Raw genomic sequence first — 14,809 nt, 5'->3', positions numbered from 1 at the left:
CTACACATCAGATATCACCTTATGTTGTTGAAACAACAAATCCCTATAGCAAAGTCTCCTAGTTGCACATAATGGCTGTGCTGTTCAAATTAGGACAGTGAAATACAGGGAAAGCACCCAGATTACCTGCTTCTGAGATTAATCTCTTAATCTAAATTCTGAAGTGCATATCTACTGGACACTTTACTATCCCATGAGACCACGGGAGAGGAGTTGTGAATGGCAAATTAAGTGGCACAATTTATGGCATAAAGAAGACAATGACAGTATGGTGGATGTATTAAATCTGGATTTCATTCATTTAACACACATTTCATACAATACAACATATTCAGTCACAAAGTTTCACATCAAATACTAAGCTGTTGCTTTTTGAACATAGTAGCAAAGTGAGCATATGAGGAAAAAATTGTATTAAACTCTCTGCTTCGGGATTTATAGTTTAAAACACCAACAGATGGTTTGAGTCGATGGTAATAAAACAGACCAGTCCAAAAGGTTAGAGGACAGTGCTGGTGGCTGTTGACCCCAACCAAAAAGGTCACTGGCGGTCACTATAGTGGAAGTAGCTAAACATACGACAACTCAGCAAATGCTTTTGTCTCCGTTTCTTTTTTTCAGTGCTTTATCCCTTTATCCCAAACACGTTACGGTGGCAAAGCACAACCAGTCGAACATTCTGGGAGGTACAGAAAAGGTAGCGGTCTGGTCCGTATGGAAAATATCAAAATGCCTCACTCCCAGCTGAAGACTCGCAGACAGCAGGTGGAGTCTGGAGGCAGCGGTGAGGTCATTGGGGCCAACAATTTTCACATGGGTTTGTTTTACAGTGTTTACACCAGTCATAACTCCCTAGCGTTAGCGCCCACATACCACGCAGTGAGCTAAACCCTCTGAACTAGGTATGATGAAAAAAATGCCCCATTTATGCTCATAAAAACACAATAGAATCACTGACTGAGATGGACTATGGCGGCATCTCCCCAAAACTAAATTGGTCCTATATTTGTGATTGAGCTCTATTGTTTAGGCTTTACTCTATCCTTCAGGAATGTTTTCATCAGCAAACCTCTGTGCTGTTTTCACTCTGCCCCTCCCATCGGCACAGAGCACCATCTGAGAATGTCGACTGCATCTTCAGGATCAGAGAAAAGTGTGCCATTTAGGCCTATAAACAATGACGACGACACAGGCAACACAGGAACATATGGAGTCGTAAAAGTTTCTATGGCAATGAACCAACACACAGGTCTGTAAGCTGACCACCCATTTGTGACCTAGTTACAAGCCTTACGTGAGAAAAATATCAACATGAGAAGCAAAAGCTCATTCACATTGCTGACATGTACATTTATTTGTGACGGACACTGCCCTCTGCTGTACAAAAGTAGCAGCTCACAGGTAGCAAACTAGTTTGATAATGCAAAGCAGGAAATACAAAAGGAAACAATTAAGTTAAGTCTTATATTGGTCTTACAAACATTTTATATACAAATTATTTAAAATCAGTGACCACAATTATGCTTTGACATTTTAATACATGTGTGTTATGAACTCTAAAAGCTGCTTTGCATTAATGAAAAGAGAACTATGTATTTAAATACATTACGCAGATGTGACAACTCAGACAAGACATGCAAATTAGGCTATACATTTCAGTACAAAATAAAACTTTTAAGACATGTATGCTTTATCGAGAACTGTCCCACAATCCACATCCTCACTCGCAGAGATGCATCACTGATTCTGTTAAAAGAAACATAAAGGAATATTTTACTTGTATAGGTAAAAGGATTTCATACAGTTATATGAATCATATGATTGCAATCAGAGATTGTAAACTAGGTTAACTTACTGTCTTCCGACATATGAGTTTTGGCCACGCTTTTCTCTTCTTGTGCCCATCTATTGAACCAAAAACAGAAACAAAACTAGATCACAAGATATTTCCAAGAAAACTGACAGTAGCAACTGGAGTCTAGCAACCATATCAGATATTTTCATCTTTTTTATAGCAACACGTCCACACCCAGTTAGTTTCTAAAGCGTATATGCAGGTTTAGAACTGGTAGGTCTACTATTATTTGACTTGTGCTAAAGCCTTCCATCTGGCACTTTCTTTTAATTATTACTCTTATTTCCAGTGGAAAGGCTCGTTAAAATTAAATGTACAATTCTTTTGTCATAGCTTCTTTCATCTCAAACCCAACGTGTAGTGTTACCAACAACAATCTCACCGCTTCCTTCAAGCCAGAGGCAACAGGTGTGTCAAACCACTGTCAGATTACCTTTGATTGTCAATCTTCCAAACAAGGCAGCTGCCAGGATCACTGTCAGAAAAATCACAGCAGGCAGTAAGATCTTCTCAATGTCCTGAAAGTGACTTCTCTCCGGGTCACGGCACCAATTCACTGTGATTAAACAAAAAAAAATGCACATCTTTACTAGCTATCACCAGACCAACCTCAATTTAATATTGAACATTGGTCTGGGGATTCTGCTATGTATTTTCTACTGCACAAGAGGTGTGATCAACAAGCATAAATTAAATGACTACGCAATTGGATAGTCCTTTCAACCAATCAGACCACAAGAGGAGTGATAAACAAGCATGATTCAAATGACTATGTACACAATTGGATAGTCCTTTAACCCATCGGACCACAAAGCAACAAACCATCCTTTCTCTATCCGTCATCGTGTTAAACCCACCAATAGCACGCCAGGTGGCTATGCCAGTCTGTGATTGGTTCCCGCAAAAGTGCAACAGAAGCTGTAGAAATTAATGTACAGGTTTCCAGACAGAGTTGCAAGGCTAAATTAAATTGCCGGCAGATCCGGCTGGGTTAACCCAGTCTAGTAAACAGTGGCAATACAGTCAAACTAAAAGTATCATTGCATTACTTTCCAGTAAACAGCTATTGCAAATTCCTACTGAACTGCTATATTTTTCATCGCATTACTTTGTGTTCACAGTTTTATAATGTAGTTAATTTCTTTTTTAGTACCTTGTAGTGTAGCTAGGCAAGGCAAGGCAAGTTTATTTGTATAGCACATTTCAAACCCAATGGCAATTCAAAGTGCTTTACATAGAAATTAATTTAAACAGTGGTAACAAATGCATTAGAAAAAAAGAATACCATATACATTAAAGCTACATTAAACTGCTTTTTTTTAAAGGGGTCATGACATCCTTTGACATCTTTGTACAACTACAAGGATAGTTTAAAATGATAGTTCACCCCAAAATGAAAATTTTGACATAATTACACCCTCAAGTTGTTCCAAACCTGTATACATTTTTTTTTACCATAACCAAAGGAAAATATTTAGAAGAATGTTTATTCGGTAACCAAGCAGTTCTCGTCCCACATTGACTACCATAGTAGGAGAAAAAAAGTAGGCGAGATCTGCTTGGTTATAACCATTCTTCCAAAAATCTTCCTCTGTGTACAGCATAACAAAGACATTTATACAGGTTTGGAACAACAAACAAACAACAAATAGATCATTTTTGGCTGAACTATACTTTTCAAATGTCCTCGTCATTATAAACAAAGCATCTAATCTCATTTTGATATTGTGAAACTGTGACGTCAATACATTTGCATATTACTGCCCCGGAGCAATACAAAACAAATAACTACACGTCATCACATCATGACTGTCGTGGAGGCCTGGAGGGCAAAACAGCCATAGGACTGCAGCACACCTCTGTCAATTTTCCATCTTTAAAATCAAAATATGTGAACGTGTTTTTGGCACTTGTGATCCATATTATACAGCACCTGTTGCAGTATTTCAATCACTAAAAATGTCGGGATGTTCTAAAATGCTTATCGTGAAAAGCACCAAGGTTGCACCAATAAGGATTAAATTAAGCAAAGTTTAACACTAATTAAGGATTTGTTGGTATGGGTTTTATTTTAAATTGCATTGTGTTGCACCACTTAATTTTAAACACAGATTAACTACGTAGAAAGACTGTTTAAGAAAGACCTTTTAGAATTAAAAGGCTGATCATGCAGTGATCAGTGAACTGATGCCAGACTAAAGAGACTTAATCCATATTAGTTCCTTAATGTCCTAAAACAGTGATATTAAAAGATCAAATACATTTCTGCATACTATACAGGCAAGCAGATGAGCTCTTTATAATGGTTTTCAATGGGAAAAAACACTTAACGAGAAAACCTTGTGTTGCATTTATATTGTGCATTTATATCTGCTAGGCGGTACAAAGCATGCATCATCAATAAAGTGTATGTTGAATTTTGTCTCTTAATATCACTGTCTAGCTACATTAACCCTGGAGAACCCATTTCTGCTTTGGAAATCATTATTAAATCATTAAATTACTGCTATAAGTTCACTGAACACCAAAATATCCACTTTTTAAATTTTAACCCTTTATTCCCTAATTTAGGATTAGGGCCAAATTTGACTTATTGGGCTTTAGGCGCATCATTTCAAAGAATCACAATAACAAACACTGTCAATGCAAACTATTTTAAATCTAGGAAAATAATAGTACTCCAGACATTTGAACTAATCCCATCCTGAGATACATTGCTAGAACTATCTCCTTTACTGAAGTGTCTACACATTTCCCATCCTTTTGAACACTGTGTTGATTGGTATGCTCAACAATATTTTCCAACATATCAAAGGAAACAAGGTGTCGAAAGTAAACCAGTGGCGTGTCTGTTGTGGCATCCTGCTACGACTCAACCTGTTCACCTTGAAAGTTCACATCAGGCAACTTAAAGCCTTTCTTTCGCCAACTGTATGTTTTTGCGGCACGATTTGGCTAGGTCATACTCCCTGAAAAGATATACTACTTTATTAGTCTCTGGCCCTGTACTACTGAGGTAACTTAGTAAAAAATATTATACAAATTCATTTATTTCAAGGCTTTAGCCAAATACAGGACTGTCACCATTCTCCATCAAAGTCACTCCAAGAACCAAAGGGTCATTTTTGACCCGACATTTTTTTAACCTATACACCTAGAGGATCATTTTTGGCCCATTGTTTTTTTTAACAAGCTCAGAGAGGCTAATTTATACAAAGAGAATGTAAAACGTACTTCTAGGCATTCTGCAAGCTAATACTAAATAGATTAACAAAAAAATCACAATTCTACCAAGTGATGGTTTGCTGAGAAGACAATTTCTTTTGGGAAGGTTTCCAACTCAACAAACCAGCATGTGTTCAGCCATCTTGTTTTAACACCTCTGGCACTTGTACGTTCAATATTCAACCACTAGGTGTCTCTTGGCATCGCCTGGATGCTAGCCGAATTTAGCCCCGCCCACAACATTTTTAGGTCGGGCAATTCGGTCTGGCCTTGCTCCATAGAGGAGTAATTATCCCCGAACAGAAACTGTTCGGACCAATGAAATCATCAAGGGCGGGCTTTAGACGATGACGGACAGATGATCAACAGTAACGTAATCATGCACGTCATCAAAGGGGCTTGGATTATATTTTTTCGAATCCTAAATGGAGAGCTTGTTTGTATATGCATTCACCATCACAATTTCTCTCAGAAATGATGATCACATTGGGTAAGTACTCTGTGTATCATTAAATTATTTTACAACACTGGCAAAGATCTTGTATTCCAGCCTGATTTCAGCGCGCGTGCAGACAGGGTTGCCAAGTTTTTACAACAAAACGCGGCAACTACTAGGGGGTTCTCCGGGGAAAAAATGGCGTTTGGGGGGTAAAATGTGTGTTATTTTGGCAAGGTTGCCTGCTAAAATTCGCACTCATGGGTCTATATATCACATAATAGTCCCTTCAACCCGCGGACATAGAAAAGAACCCGCAGAAAAAACGCGGACTTGGCAACACAGTGCAGTTGAACTCTGTTGACATTTGACAATGCGTCGCTTCGTTGCTCTGATTGGTTGTTGGTCTTTTCTGGTTCCGTTAAAACACTCCTCATTATCACAGCCCAATGGAGCAGTTTCAGACTCATATTCTGACTAGAATTGAGTATGACCATGTCAGGCTAGGTGTCTCTATGCAGGGGCCAGAAGTGGCACTCTGGGCTTTTGAGGTTAAAGCTGCAGTCCGTAACTATTTGCGCTCTAGCGGTTAATAAACAGAACTGCATGCGTCTTGCGGGAGAACATTGCGGCCGGAGCTACTTCTCTCTGTTTATACCTATGGCGAGTCACGCAGGGACTGTGCTCCTCCGCAGCGGTACCTACCAGTCTGGCCTGAAATAGTCCCAATATAAACACTTATTATAAGTGTACCATAATTATTCAGGGTAAGACAAAAACACGGTTTTGGAAAATGAATTAATGTTGTACATTGTCATTGTATAATTTTTGTAAATCTTAAACACAAAAAAAGAAAAATGTTGTTTGTTCATTTTGGGTAGCAGCAATTAACAGCAGCCAAATTTCACCCCATGGGTTCTCCAGGGTTAATACTTAAAGTGTACCTTAAAACAGATGTTTTCAGACTAATTAGTAAATCTTAAGGAACATATTATTATAATAGAATTATATAGCTATGCTTCTAACTCAGCTACATTTTCATTAGCATGATGCTAGTTAAGCTGTTTTCAAAACATTGTTGCTTTTCCAGCAAGGAACTACACTGCATAATCCTACATTGCTATATTTTTTATCGCATTGTATTGTGGCCACAACTTTATAATGTAGTTAGCTACTTTTTTAGTAGCTTGAGTGTAGCGGCATTTAACTATTTATACAGTGTTTTGTGAGTAGCTGTATCGCAGATGACGCTACTTATAATAACCAAATACTTTGCATATAGGAAGAAGTTGCACTCCGTTTGCTTATGAATGCGAGAAAGTGCAACAGCCAAAATGGTGAATAAGCCCGGCCTTCTAAATGAAAGAGCCAATCGTTTATTAGTGATGTTATCTTGTCACTGTAGCTGCCATTAGACACTCCGATGTGTCAGTGTTCTGAGACGCACACTTAGCACATGCGCATTAGCTGTCCTGGCTGAAAAATCAAGCATATAGCGTCATTTCTGGCAGGTCACGTCAGTCAAGATCGCATCACCTGACTGTCAGCTTATCACATCTATCTCCTCCCCTCGTCCAGTCAGGATTTGGTATTCTAATTCCCCTTGAATCAGACATTCAATTTGTACACTGTAAAAACTTTTTTGTTGGTTTTTGTTGGTTTAACTTAAAAAAGTAAGTAACCTGGTTGCCTTAAAATTTTGAGTTTATTGAAATTAAAAATTTGAGTTGATACAATGAAGGAACTATGTTTAATAAATAGAAACTCAAACTATTATTGTATCTGAACCACATACATTTTTTGATAAATCATGAAAATAGAACTATTTGGCTGTTTCACTGCATCATCAGAAATAAAACACACAATTAGCCAAAATGCTTACAAAATCTTTTAATAATATTTTAATAAAGGTTGTCGAATCTCAATTTTTTTTATTGTATTAACTCAAAATTTTAATTTCAATGAACTCAAAATTTTAAGGCAACCAGGTAACTTTTTTTCTAAATATTTTTTTACAGTGTACATTTAATTTGTACAACATTAATGATATCTGCTATACATTATGTTGGTTCTGTTTAATGTTCTGTAAAAGGGGTTTTGCTGCTCTTTCTGCTCTTATCCATGCTACACAGTAAAAAAAATCCAACTTATGCTTTGTATGACAAATTCAGCTTTTAAAGTTTATTCAACCATTTAACATGAAAAAAGTTGAGATAACTCAAACCAAGTTTGTTCAAATATTGACCCTAAGTTGAGAAAACTCAAAAAATGTTCTGCAGCTGTTGCCTTATACTTTTTTTTTACAGTGTAGAGTTCTTGCCCAGAACTGAACCATACCAGCAATCCAAACTATATGCTAGTCAATCAATCATATTTGACGATTATGGTCCTGACAGAAATGCAGTTATTTATGATTCAAGCTTTAGGACACAAAATTTATGAGACAGTTATATATGAAATTTTAATTAAAATTTAAGCTTGGCGAACAGTTCAAGTTTTTTTTTTTTTTTTTTATCAAAAATAGTTTCCTGTAAGATGCCACACACACAAAAAAAACGCTTCATCACTGTTTTTCCTCACATTGTATTCGCCCACAATGTAGTTATCTAATATTTTGAAGCTTGTAGTGTAATGTAGCTATATTTTTAAAGATTAGCTTGCCTGTTGTTAACTTCTTGACATTACTAGAAGCTGTATTTTCTAGCTTAGCTACAGTTTCAAAGAGGCTTCCCCAACACTGCCCACCATTATAAGCTATATGTACTTACAACACTGCACGTCGCACTGAAGTACAGGGACTGAAAAGTGCACATCCACCCTCTGGACCTTTTAAAAAGGAAAGCATGAGACAATTCAAATCAATTAATCATAAATGTCAAAAATCCAACAACTTTTGTCAGCACTGTCACTCCGTTATTTCCTTACCTGTATGCAAACACACACTTCACATGCATTTTTAGACAAGTTGAAAACTGTGCGTTTCATTTTGTCCTAGAAAACAAATAAGAACTGGTGTGAAATCAAACAAGCTTAAACAAGACTGCCCTAGTGATATGAGTTTTCCTCAGAACAGACCCTTTTCTTTTCTTTGTCATGTCATCAGGTGCAATCCAGTTAAAAAGTTTTACTTTGACAGGGGAATTACCCTCAATGGACGCCTCGGGGTATGGCATTACTAAGATAAATAGAGGAGTACTAAAAAACTATGATGAAAAAGAAACATCTGTATGACATCATGTACATCTGCTTTGAAGTTATAATAACTGATCCTACATGCTGATAACCTTGCTAATGTCTCCTTACCACAGAAAGGGTTTGGGACTTGTTTCCCTCGATTTGTTTGCACTGAGAGGACGGTTGCATCTCACAGACTGAAACTGAGAAGTTGGCTTTGACCCATGTTGATATCTCTGCCCACTGCTGACCATTTTTGGATGCCATCTTTGCTGTCCAGACTTGTGGAATAAACATTAAAGTCATTTAGCATACAGCTTGTAACATAAACAAACTGCTTGTTTAACATGTTTTTACAGCGAACAGGGAACGTTCTTATGGTTATGAGTAAACAGTCTTTTAGTAATGTTAAAAGAAAGTTCATGGTACTTTTTTTCTAAAACATTTTAGTTGGACCTTTATCTAACAGTTTTTAAAAGTTACTTATTGTTTCAGAACATTCAGAGACTATTTAAAAGTAACATTCCCATGTTTGCAAAATGATCAAATGCAATGTTTGCATGACCAAACATTCAGAAAACATTCAACAAAACCATACCAGTTCATAACATTCGATAACTAAATAGGAATGTAACATTCAAAGAATATATTTTGTTTGCTGGGGTAGTGCTTTGTATACCTGAGAAATTCCCTTTGGCAAAAGGACACTTAATCCATGTCCCCATTTCAGTAGTAAACTGAAATAAATGAAGAAAAAAATGTCATTATTGTAATTTCTGACCCAACCAAACAATGTATTTCCAATCATTTATTTAAAGGAGTAGTTCACCCAAAAATGAAAATGTTGTCTTCCTGTCTAAACAACTCATGTTGTAAATTCCAAGTCATCTGAAGTCGTTTGACAGTTTTTGTTTCAGGAACAGACCATCATTTAAATATCTTATATTACATCTAATTGTAATATACATCGATCAGGCATTATGACTAAATTGTGTTAGTCCCCTTTTACAGCCAAAAGAGCCCTGAGCCGTCGAGGCATGGACTCCACTAGACCCCTGAGGGTGTGCTGTGGTATCTGCCACCAAGATGTTAGCAGAAGATCCTTTAAGTCCTTTAATTTTAAGTGAGGTGGGCCTCCATGGATGGGACTTGTTTGTTCAGCACATCCCACAGATGCTCGATTGGATTGAAATCTGGGGAATTTAGAGTCCAAATCAACACCTCAATCTTGTGGCTGTGCTCCTCAAACCATTTCTGAACCATTTTTGCTTTGTGGCGAAAGTATTATCCTGCTGAAAGAGGACATGGTCTGCCACCATGCTTAGGTAGGTGGTACGTGTCAAAGTAACATCCACATGGCTGGCAGGACCCAAGGGTTCCCAGCAGAACATTGCCCAAAGCATCACACTGCCTCTGCCGGCTTGCCTCCTTCTCATAGTGCATCCTGGTGCCATGTGTTCCCCAGGTAAGAGAGACACACGCACCCGGTCATCCATGTGATGTAAAAGAATCAACGTGATTCATCAGACCAGACCACCTTCTTTCGTTGCTCTGTGGTCCAGTTCTGATCCGCACGTGCCTACTGTTGACACATTTGGCGGTGGACAGGGGTCAGCATGGGCACCCTGACTGGTCTACGGCTATGCAGCCCCATTCACAACAAATTGCGATGCCCTGTGCATTCTGATACCTTTCTATCAGAACCAGCAATTTGAGGTACAGTAGCTTGTTTGTTTGATTGGACCACACAGGCCACCCTTCGCTCCCCACGTGCATCAATGAGCCTTGGCCACCCATGACCCTGTTGATGGCTCACCACTGTTCCTTCCTTGGACCACTTTTGATAGATACTGACCACTGCAGACCCGGAACACCCCACAAAAGCTGCAGCAGTATTGGAGATGCCCTGACCCAGTCGTCTAGCCATCACAATTTGGCCCTTGCCAATCCTTATGCTTGCTGATGTTTCCTGCTTCTACTTCGAGGACAAAATGTTTACTTGCTGTGAAATATATCCCACCCACTAACAGGTGTCGTGATGAAGAGATAATCAGTGGTTATAATGTTATGCCTGATCGGTGTATAGCACGAGAACAATATAGATATAGAGCAGGAGGCATACGGGCAACTTTTATCATGCTTTTATGGTGCTTTTGTCATTTTTGTAAAGTAACGGCTCTAGTCCTCATTCACTTTCATTGTTTGGTATAGAGCAGCAGGAACATTCTGTTACATTTCTCCTTTTGTGTTCCCTGGAAGAAATTTCATTTTTGGATGAAGGAAAATAAGCAATAAAAACTTTAAACCTTCGTGCAAAGTGTAGGGTGCGGATCCACAGAAGAGAATATCACCTGAGGTAAAAACAATAAGAGAAGATGAAAGGGTCCTTGACAATCAGCAGTTATAACTGCACATGTAATAAGAAGGAACAAAGGGTTAGAGGGGAAAAGAACATACCTTTTGCCCCTCTGAATGAATAACATTCCCGAGGTCTCGACAGCTTTTTTCTCCATCTGCATGGCATAGAGAAACTGTCACTTTGACAGGACACAGCGGCTCCCATATCAGCTTCTCCTCATTGATGTCATAGGTTATCCCAGACCACAGTTCTTCTAAATCTGTTACAGAAGACAGTGGGTATTTTAAACAAAAATTAGAATCAAAATCATGATTTAACAGCCTCGCTTCAGGTTTTCTTGATTGCAAACATACGGTAACCGATTCCCAAACCATTCATTCAGATTTACCTCTCAACAAAAATAATTCTGCTCAGGTTTAAACATGTTCTCATTCACAAGTCCAGATTAACTCAAGCGTCACAACATGAACACATATATCCATGCGTGAACACTATGTAAAACTGATGACACTAATTTCAGGATAAAAGAAATAGTGACAGGTGATTATGTGCTTTGGAAAATGCCCATAGGGCCGCAGGTTCACACAATTGTTTTTTGCAGTTAGATGCAGGTCAATGGAATAAAGGGAAAAAAAAGTCGAAAGGTTTTTAAAAAAAATTAATTGAGCTTTTAACTTGAGCTGTGTGTTTGTAGAACGTTTTTAGAATGCGTGTATTGACGGGGATATGCAGAGGATGCTGATTTTATTCATTTATTTAAGTTCAAGATCACTTCTTTGGAATTTTTACTTTTCTATTGCTTTTCATCTACTGTAAAATCACTTTATTTGTTTATGTTGTATACTGTAAAAGACAATGACGTGCATGAGTCCTCATTTCAAATTAGAGAAGACATTTTAAAAGCATTTCAAGTTTTTTGGACCCCATTGACTTTCAATCAGTGTTGGGTGTAATTAGTTACTGTAATTTAATTACTTTTCCCTTGAAAAAGTAAAGTAAGGGATTACTCTTATTTTTTCTGTAATTTAATTACAGTTCTGATGTAATTGAACTAAATACTAAATATAATTTAGTAATCTCTATGTTTCTTGAACAGAACAACCTCCTGGACAACAACCAATCCGGCTTCAAAAGCGGCCATTCGACTGAGACTGCCTTGCTCTCGGTAACTGAGGCACTGAGACTGGCAAAAGCAGCTTCCAAATCCTCAGTGCTCATTCTGCTGGATCTCTCTGCTGCTTTTGACACAGTTAACCACCAGATCCTCCTGTCAACACTTAAGAAGATGGATATCTCAGGAACTGCTCTCCAGTGGTTCAGGTCTTACCTCTCGGGTAGGTCCTCAGGGTGTCATGGAGAGGTGAAGTGTCTAAGTCTCATCATTTAGCTACTGGGGTTCCCAAGGGCTTAGTCCTTGGACCACTTCTCTTCTCCATCTACATGTCGTCATTAGGCTCTGTCATTCAGAAACACGGCTTCTCCTATCACTGCTATGCTGATGACACTCAACTCTACTTCTCATTTCAACCAAATGATCCTACAGTCAGTCTTCGCATCGCTGCCTGTCAGACATTTCTGGCTGGATGAAGGAGCATCACCTTCAACTCAATCTTGCAAAGACAGAATTACTTGTTGTCTCAACCAACCCAGCACTTCATCAAAATGTATTTCTCCATTCAGCTTGGTTCATCAACCATAACTCCATCCAGGACAGCCAAGAACCTTGGAGTTGTGATTGATGACCAGTTAAACTTCACTGACCACATTACTGCAATAGCCCGGTCCTGCAGATTTGCTTTATACAACATTAGAAAGATTAGACCCTTCCTATCAGATCAGGCTGCACAACTCCGGGTTCAAGCTCTTGTTCTCTTCAGACTGGACTATTGTAATGCTCTTCTGGCTGGGCTTCCAGCATGCACTATCAAACCCTTGCAGTTGATCCAGAATGCAGCAGCGAGAGTGGTCTTAATGAGCCGAAGAGAGCTCATGTTACGCCTCTCTTCATCAGACTGCACTGGTTGCCAATGGCTGCTCGCATCAAATTCAAGGCACTGGTTCTCGCCTACAAAGCAACCACTGGCTCTGCACCAATATACCTAAACTCGCTTGCTCAGATTTACACACCCTCCAGAAGCTTGCGTTCTGCGAGTGAACGTCGCCTCGTGGTTCCATAGAGGCATGAAATCACTCTCACCTGGTGGAATGAACTGCCGATCTCAATTCGTCCTGCCGAGTCTGTAGCCATTTTAAAAAAAACAACTTAAGACACATCTTTTCCAATTGCACCTGACCAATAAAGAATAGCACTTAACTATCCATTTAAATTTTGTTTGTTTGTCCAAAAAAAAAATGTTTCTGTGCTTAATTAACTGAGACTTCTTACAGCTCTTACAGGTTGTTAAAGTTAAAGTATGTTTGGTCATTTAATAAGTAATTAAATACTTTTTGGAGAGAGTAATTTGCACAGTAATCTAATTACACTATTAAAGAGGTATTTAGTAGCTAGTAATGAATTACTTTTTAACTTACCCAACACTGCTTTTAATGCAAAAACAGTCGAAACATTCTTCAAAGTGTTCTGCAGAATAAAGAAACTGCCGCAGGTTTGAAATTAAACGAGGGTGTGGAGATGATGGTGAGCTGCCATTTATCAATTTAAGTGCTTTAACTTCACACATGAGACCCCTGGAAAGCTAGAAATTTGAATAAGAAGTAAGTGCTCCCTTTACAAATATGAGCAAGTGCTGACTCGTAGATAGCATCTGGTACAGATAAAACACAACCACGTGCAAATAAGCAAGCCAATGCAAGAGTTTTCTTTTAATTCAGGTGCTGGTTAAAGAGGTCTTGAGGCGGGTCTGGAGATTAACTTTAGACGTTACCACTTGCTATGTAGTTTTAGGTTACCACACAAAACATTGTATTTTTGTATTTAAATATCGTACATTTTACTCACTGTTTTTGAATGGACACACTTGAACTCTTCGTGCATCTACACTGACAGGCCAACCCTGAAAAAAAAAAAAATTAACAGTCGGGTTCCACATTCAGAACATCATTTTCTATTAAAATAAAGCTTTCATACCTCAATGCACAAACAAGGCAATGCTTTGGAGTACTGAAATGTTATGCTTCTCTCTAGGTGCTGTGATTTGATCTGAAACAGTGCAAAACAGGGGAACATTTTTTGAATTATTTGAAGAACTTAGAAGGGAAAGTGTGCGAGCTCTTCGTACCGTTCTGTGTGGTCCTTCCCCTGCACAGATGAAACTGCGTTTATGGCAGAGCCTGAGATTGTAATCTGTGTCCTCAGGAGCATCAGTCACTTTCACTTTTAATGTATTCCTGTCTTTATCAACAGTGTATGCCAGCTTCCCAGCTACAAAAAAACAACAAAACAGATAATGCTTTACATACTGACATATCTGTCTATCTATCTATCTATCTATCTATCTATCTATCTATCTATCTATCTATCTATCTATCTATCTATCTATCTATCTATCTATCTATCTATCTATCTATCTATCTATCTATCTATCTATCTATCTATCTATCTATCTATCTATCTATCTATCTATCTATCTATCTATCTGTCTGTCTGTCTGTCTGTCTGTCTGTCTGTCTGTCTGTCTGTCTGTCTGTCTGTCTGTCTGTCAATCATTATATTGACATCATAATAATGAAACTTACTGATGCACTCTGGAAGTGTTTCTCTGATTCCTTCATGACTGCATTCTGGCATTATAGAGAAAAG

At 38.3% G+C, this 14,809-nt stretch overlaps 1 protein-coding gene across 1 annotated transcript in view; it reads right to left on the bottom strand.

Annotated features, from left to right (window-relative positions):
• Positions 1–344: 344 nt before the first annotated feature.
• il17rel (interleukin 17 receptor E-like) overlaps positions 345–14,809 on the bottom strand; it is a 20,012-nt gene continuing 5,547 nt past the window's right edge. The window contains exons 7-19 of the mRNA XM_067437054.1: positions 14,746–14,790; positions 14,289–14,431; positions 14,138–14,209; positions 14,009–14,063; positions 11,148–11,308; positions 10,997–11,041; positions 9,370–9,427; positions 8,820–8,971; positions 8,442–8,507; positions 8,285–8,342; positions 2,289–2,411; positions 1,856–1,905; positions 345–1,746 (exon numbers count right to left, since the gene is read on the bottom strand). Of these exons, the coding sequence (XP_067293155.1) occupies positions 1,738–1,746; positions 1,856–1,905; positions 2,289–2,411; positions 8,285–8,342; positions 8,442–8,507; positions 8,820–8,971; positions 9,370–9,427; positions 10,997–11,041; positions 11,148–11,308; positions 14,009–14,063; positions 14,138–14,209; positions 14,289–14,431; positions 14,746–14,790 (1,037 nt within the window). The 3' untranslated portion in view covers positions 345–1,737. The remainder of the gene's footprint in view (positions 1,747–1,855; positions 1,906–2,288; positions 2,412–8,284; positions 8,343–8,441; positions 8,508–8,819; positions 8,972–9,369; positions 9,428–10,996; positions 11,042–11,147; positions 11,309–14,008; positions 14,064–14,137; positions 14,210–14,288; positions 14,432–14,745; positions 14,791–14,809) is intronic.

The sequence above is a fragment of the Pseudorasbora parva genome, chromosome 25 (assembly GCF_024679245.1).
Source record: "Pseudorasbora parva isolate DD20220531a chromosome 25, ASM2467924v1, whole genome shotgun sequence".
NCBI lineage: Eukaryota > Metazoa > Chordata > Actinopteri > Cypriniformes > Gobionidae > Pseudorasbora > Pseudorasbora parva.
This window is presented reverse-complemented; position numbering and strand designations above follow the sequence as displayed.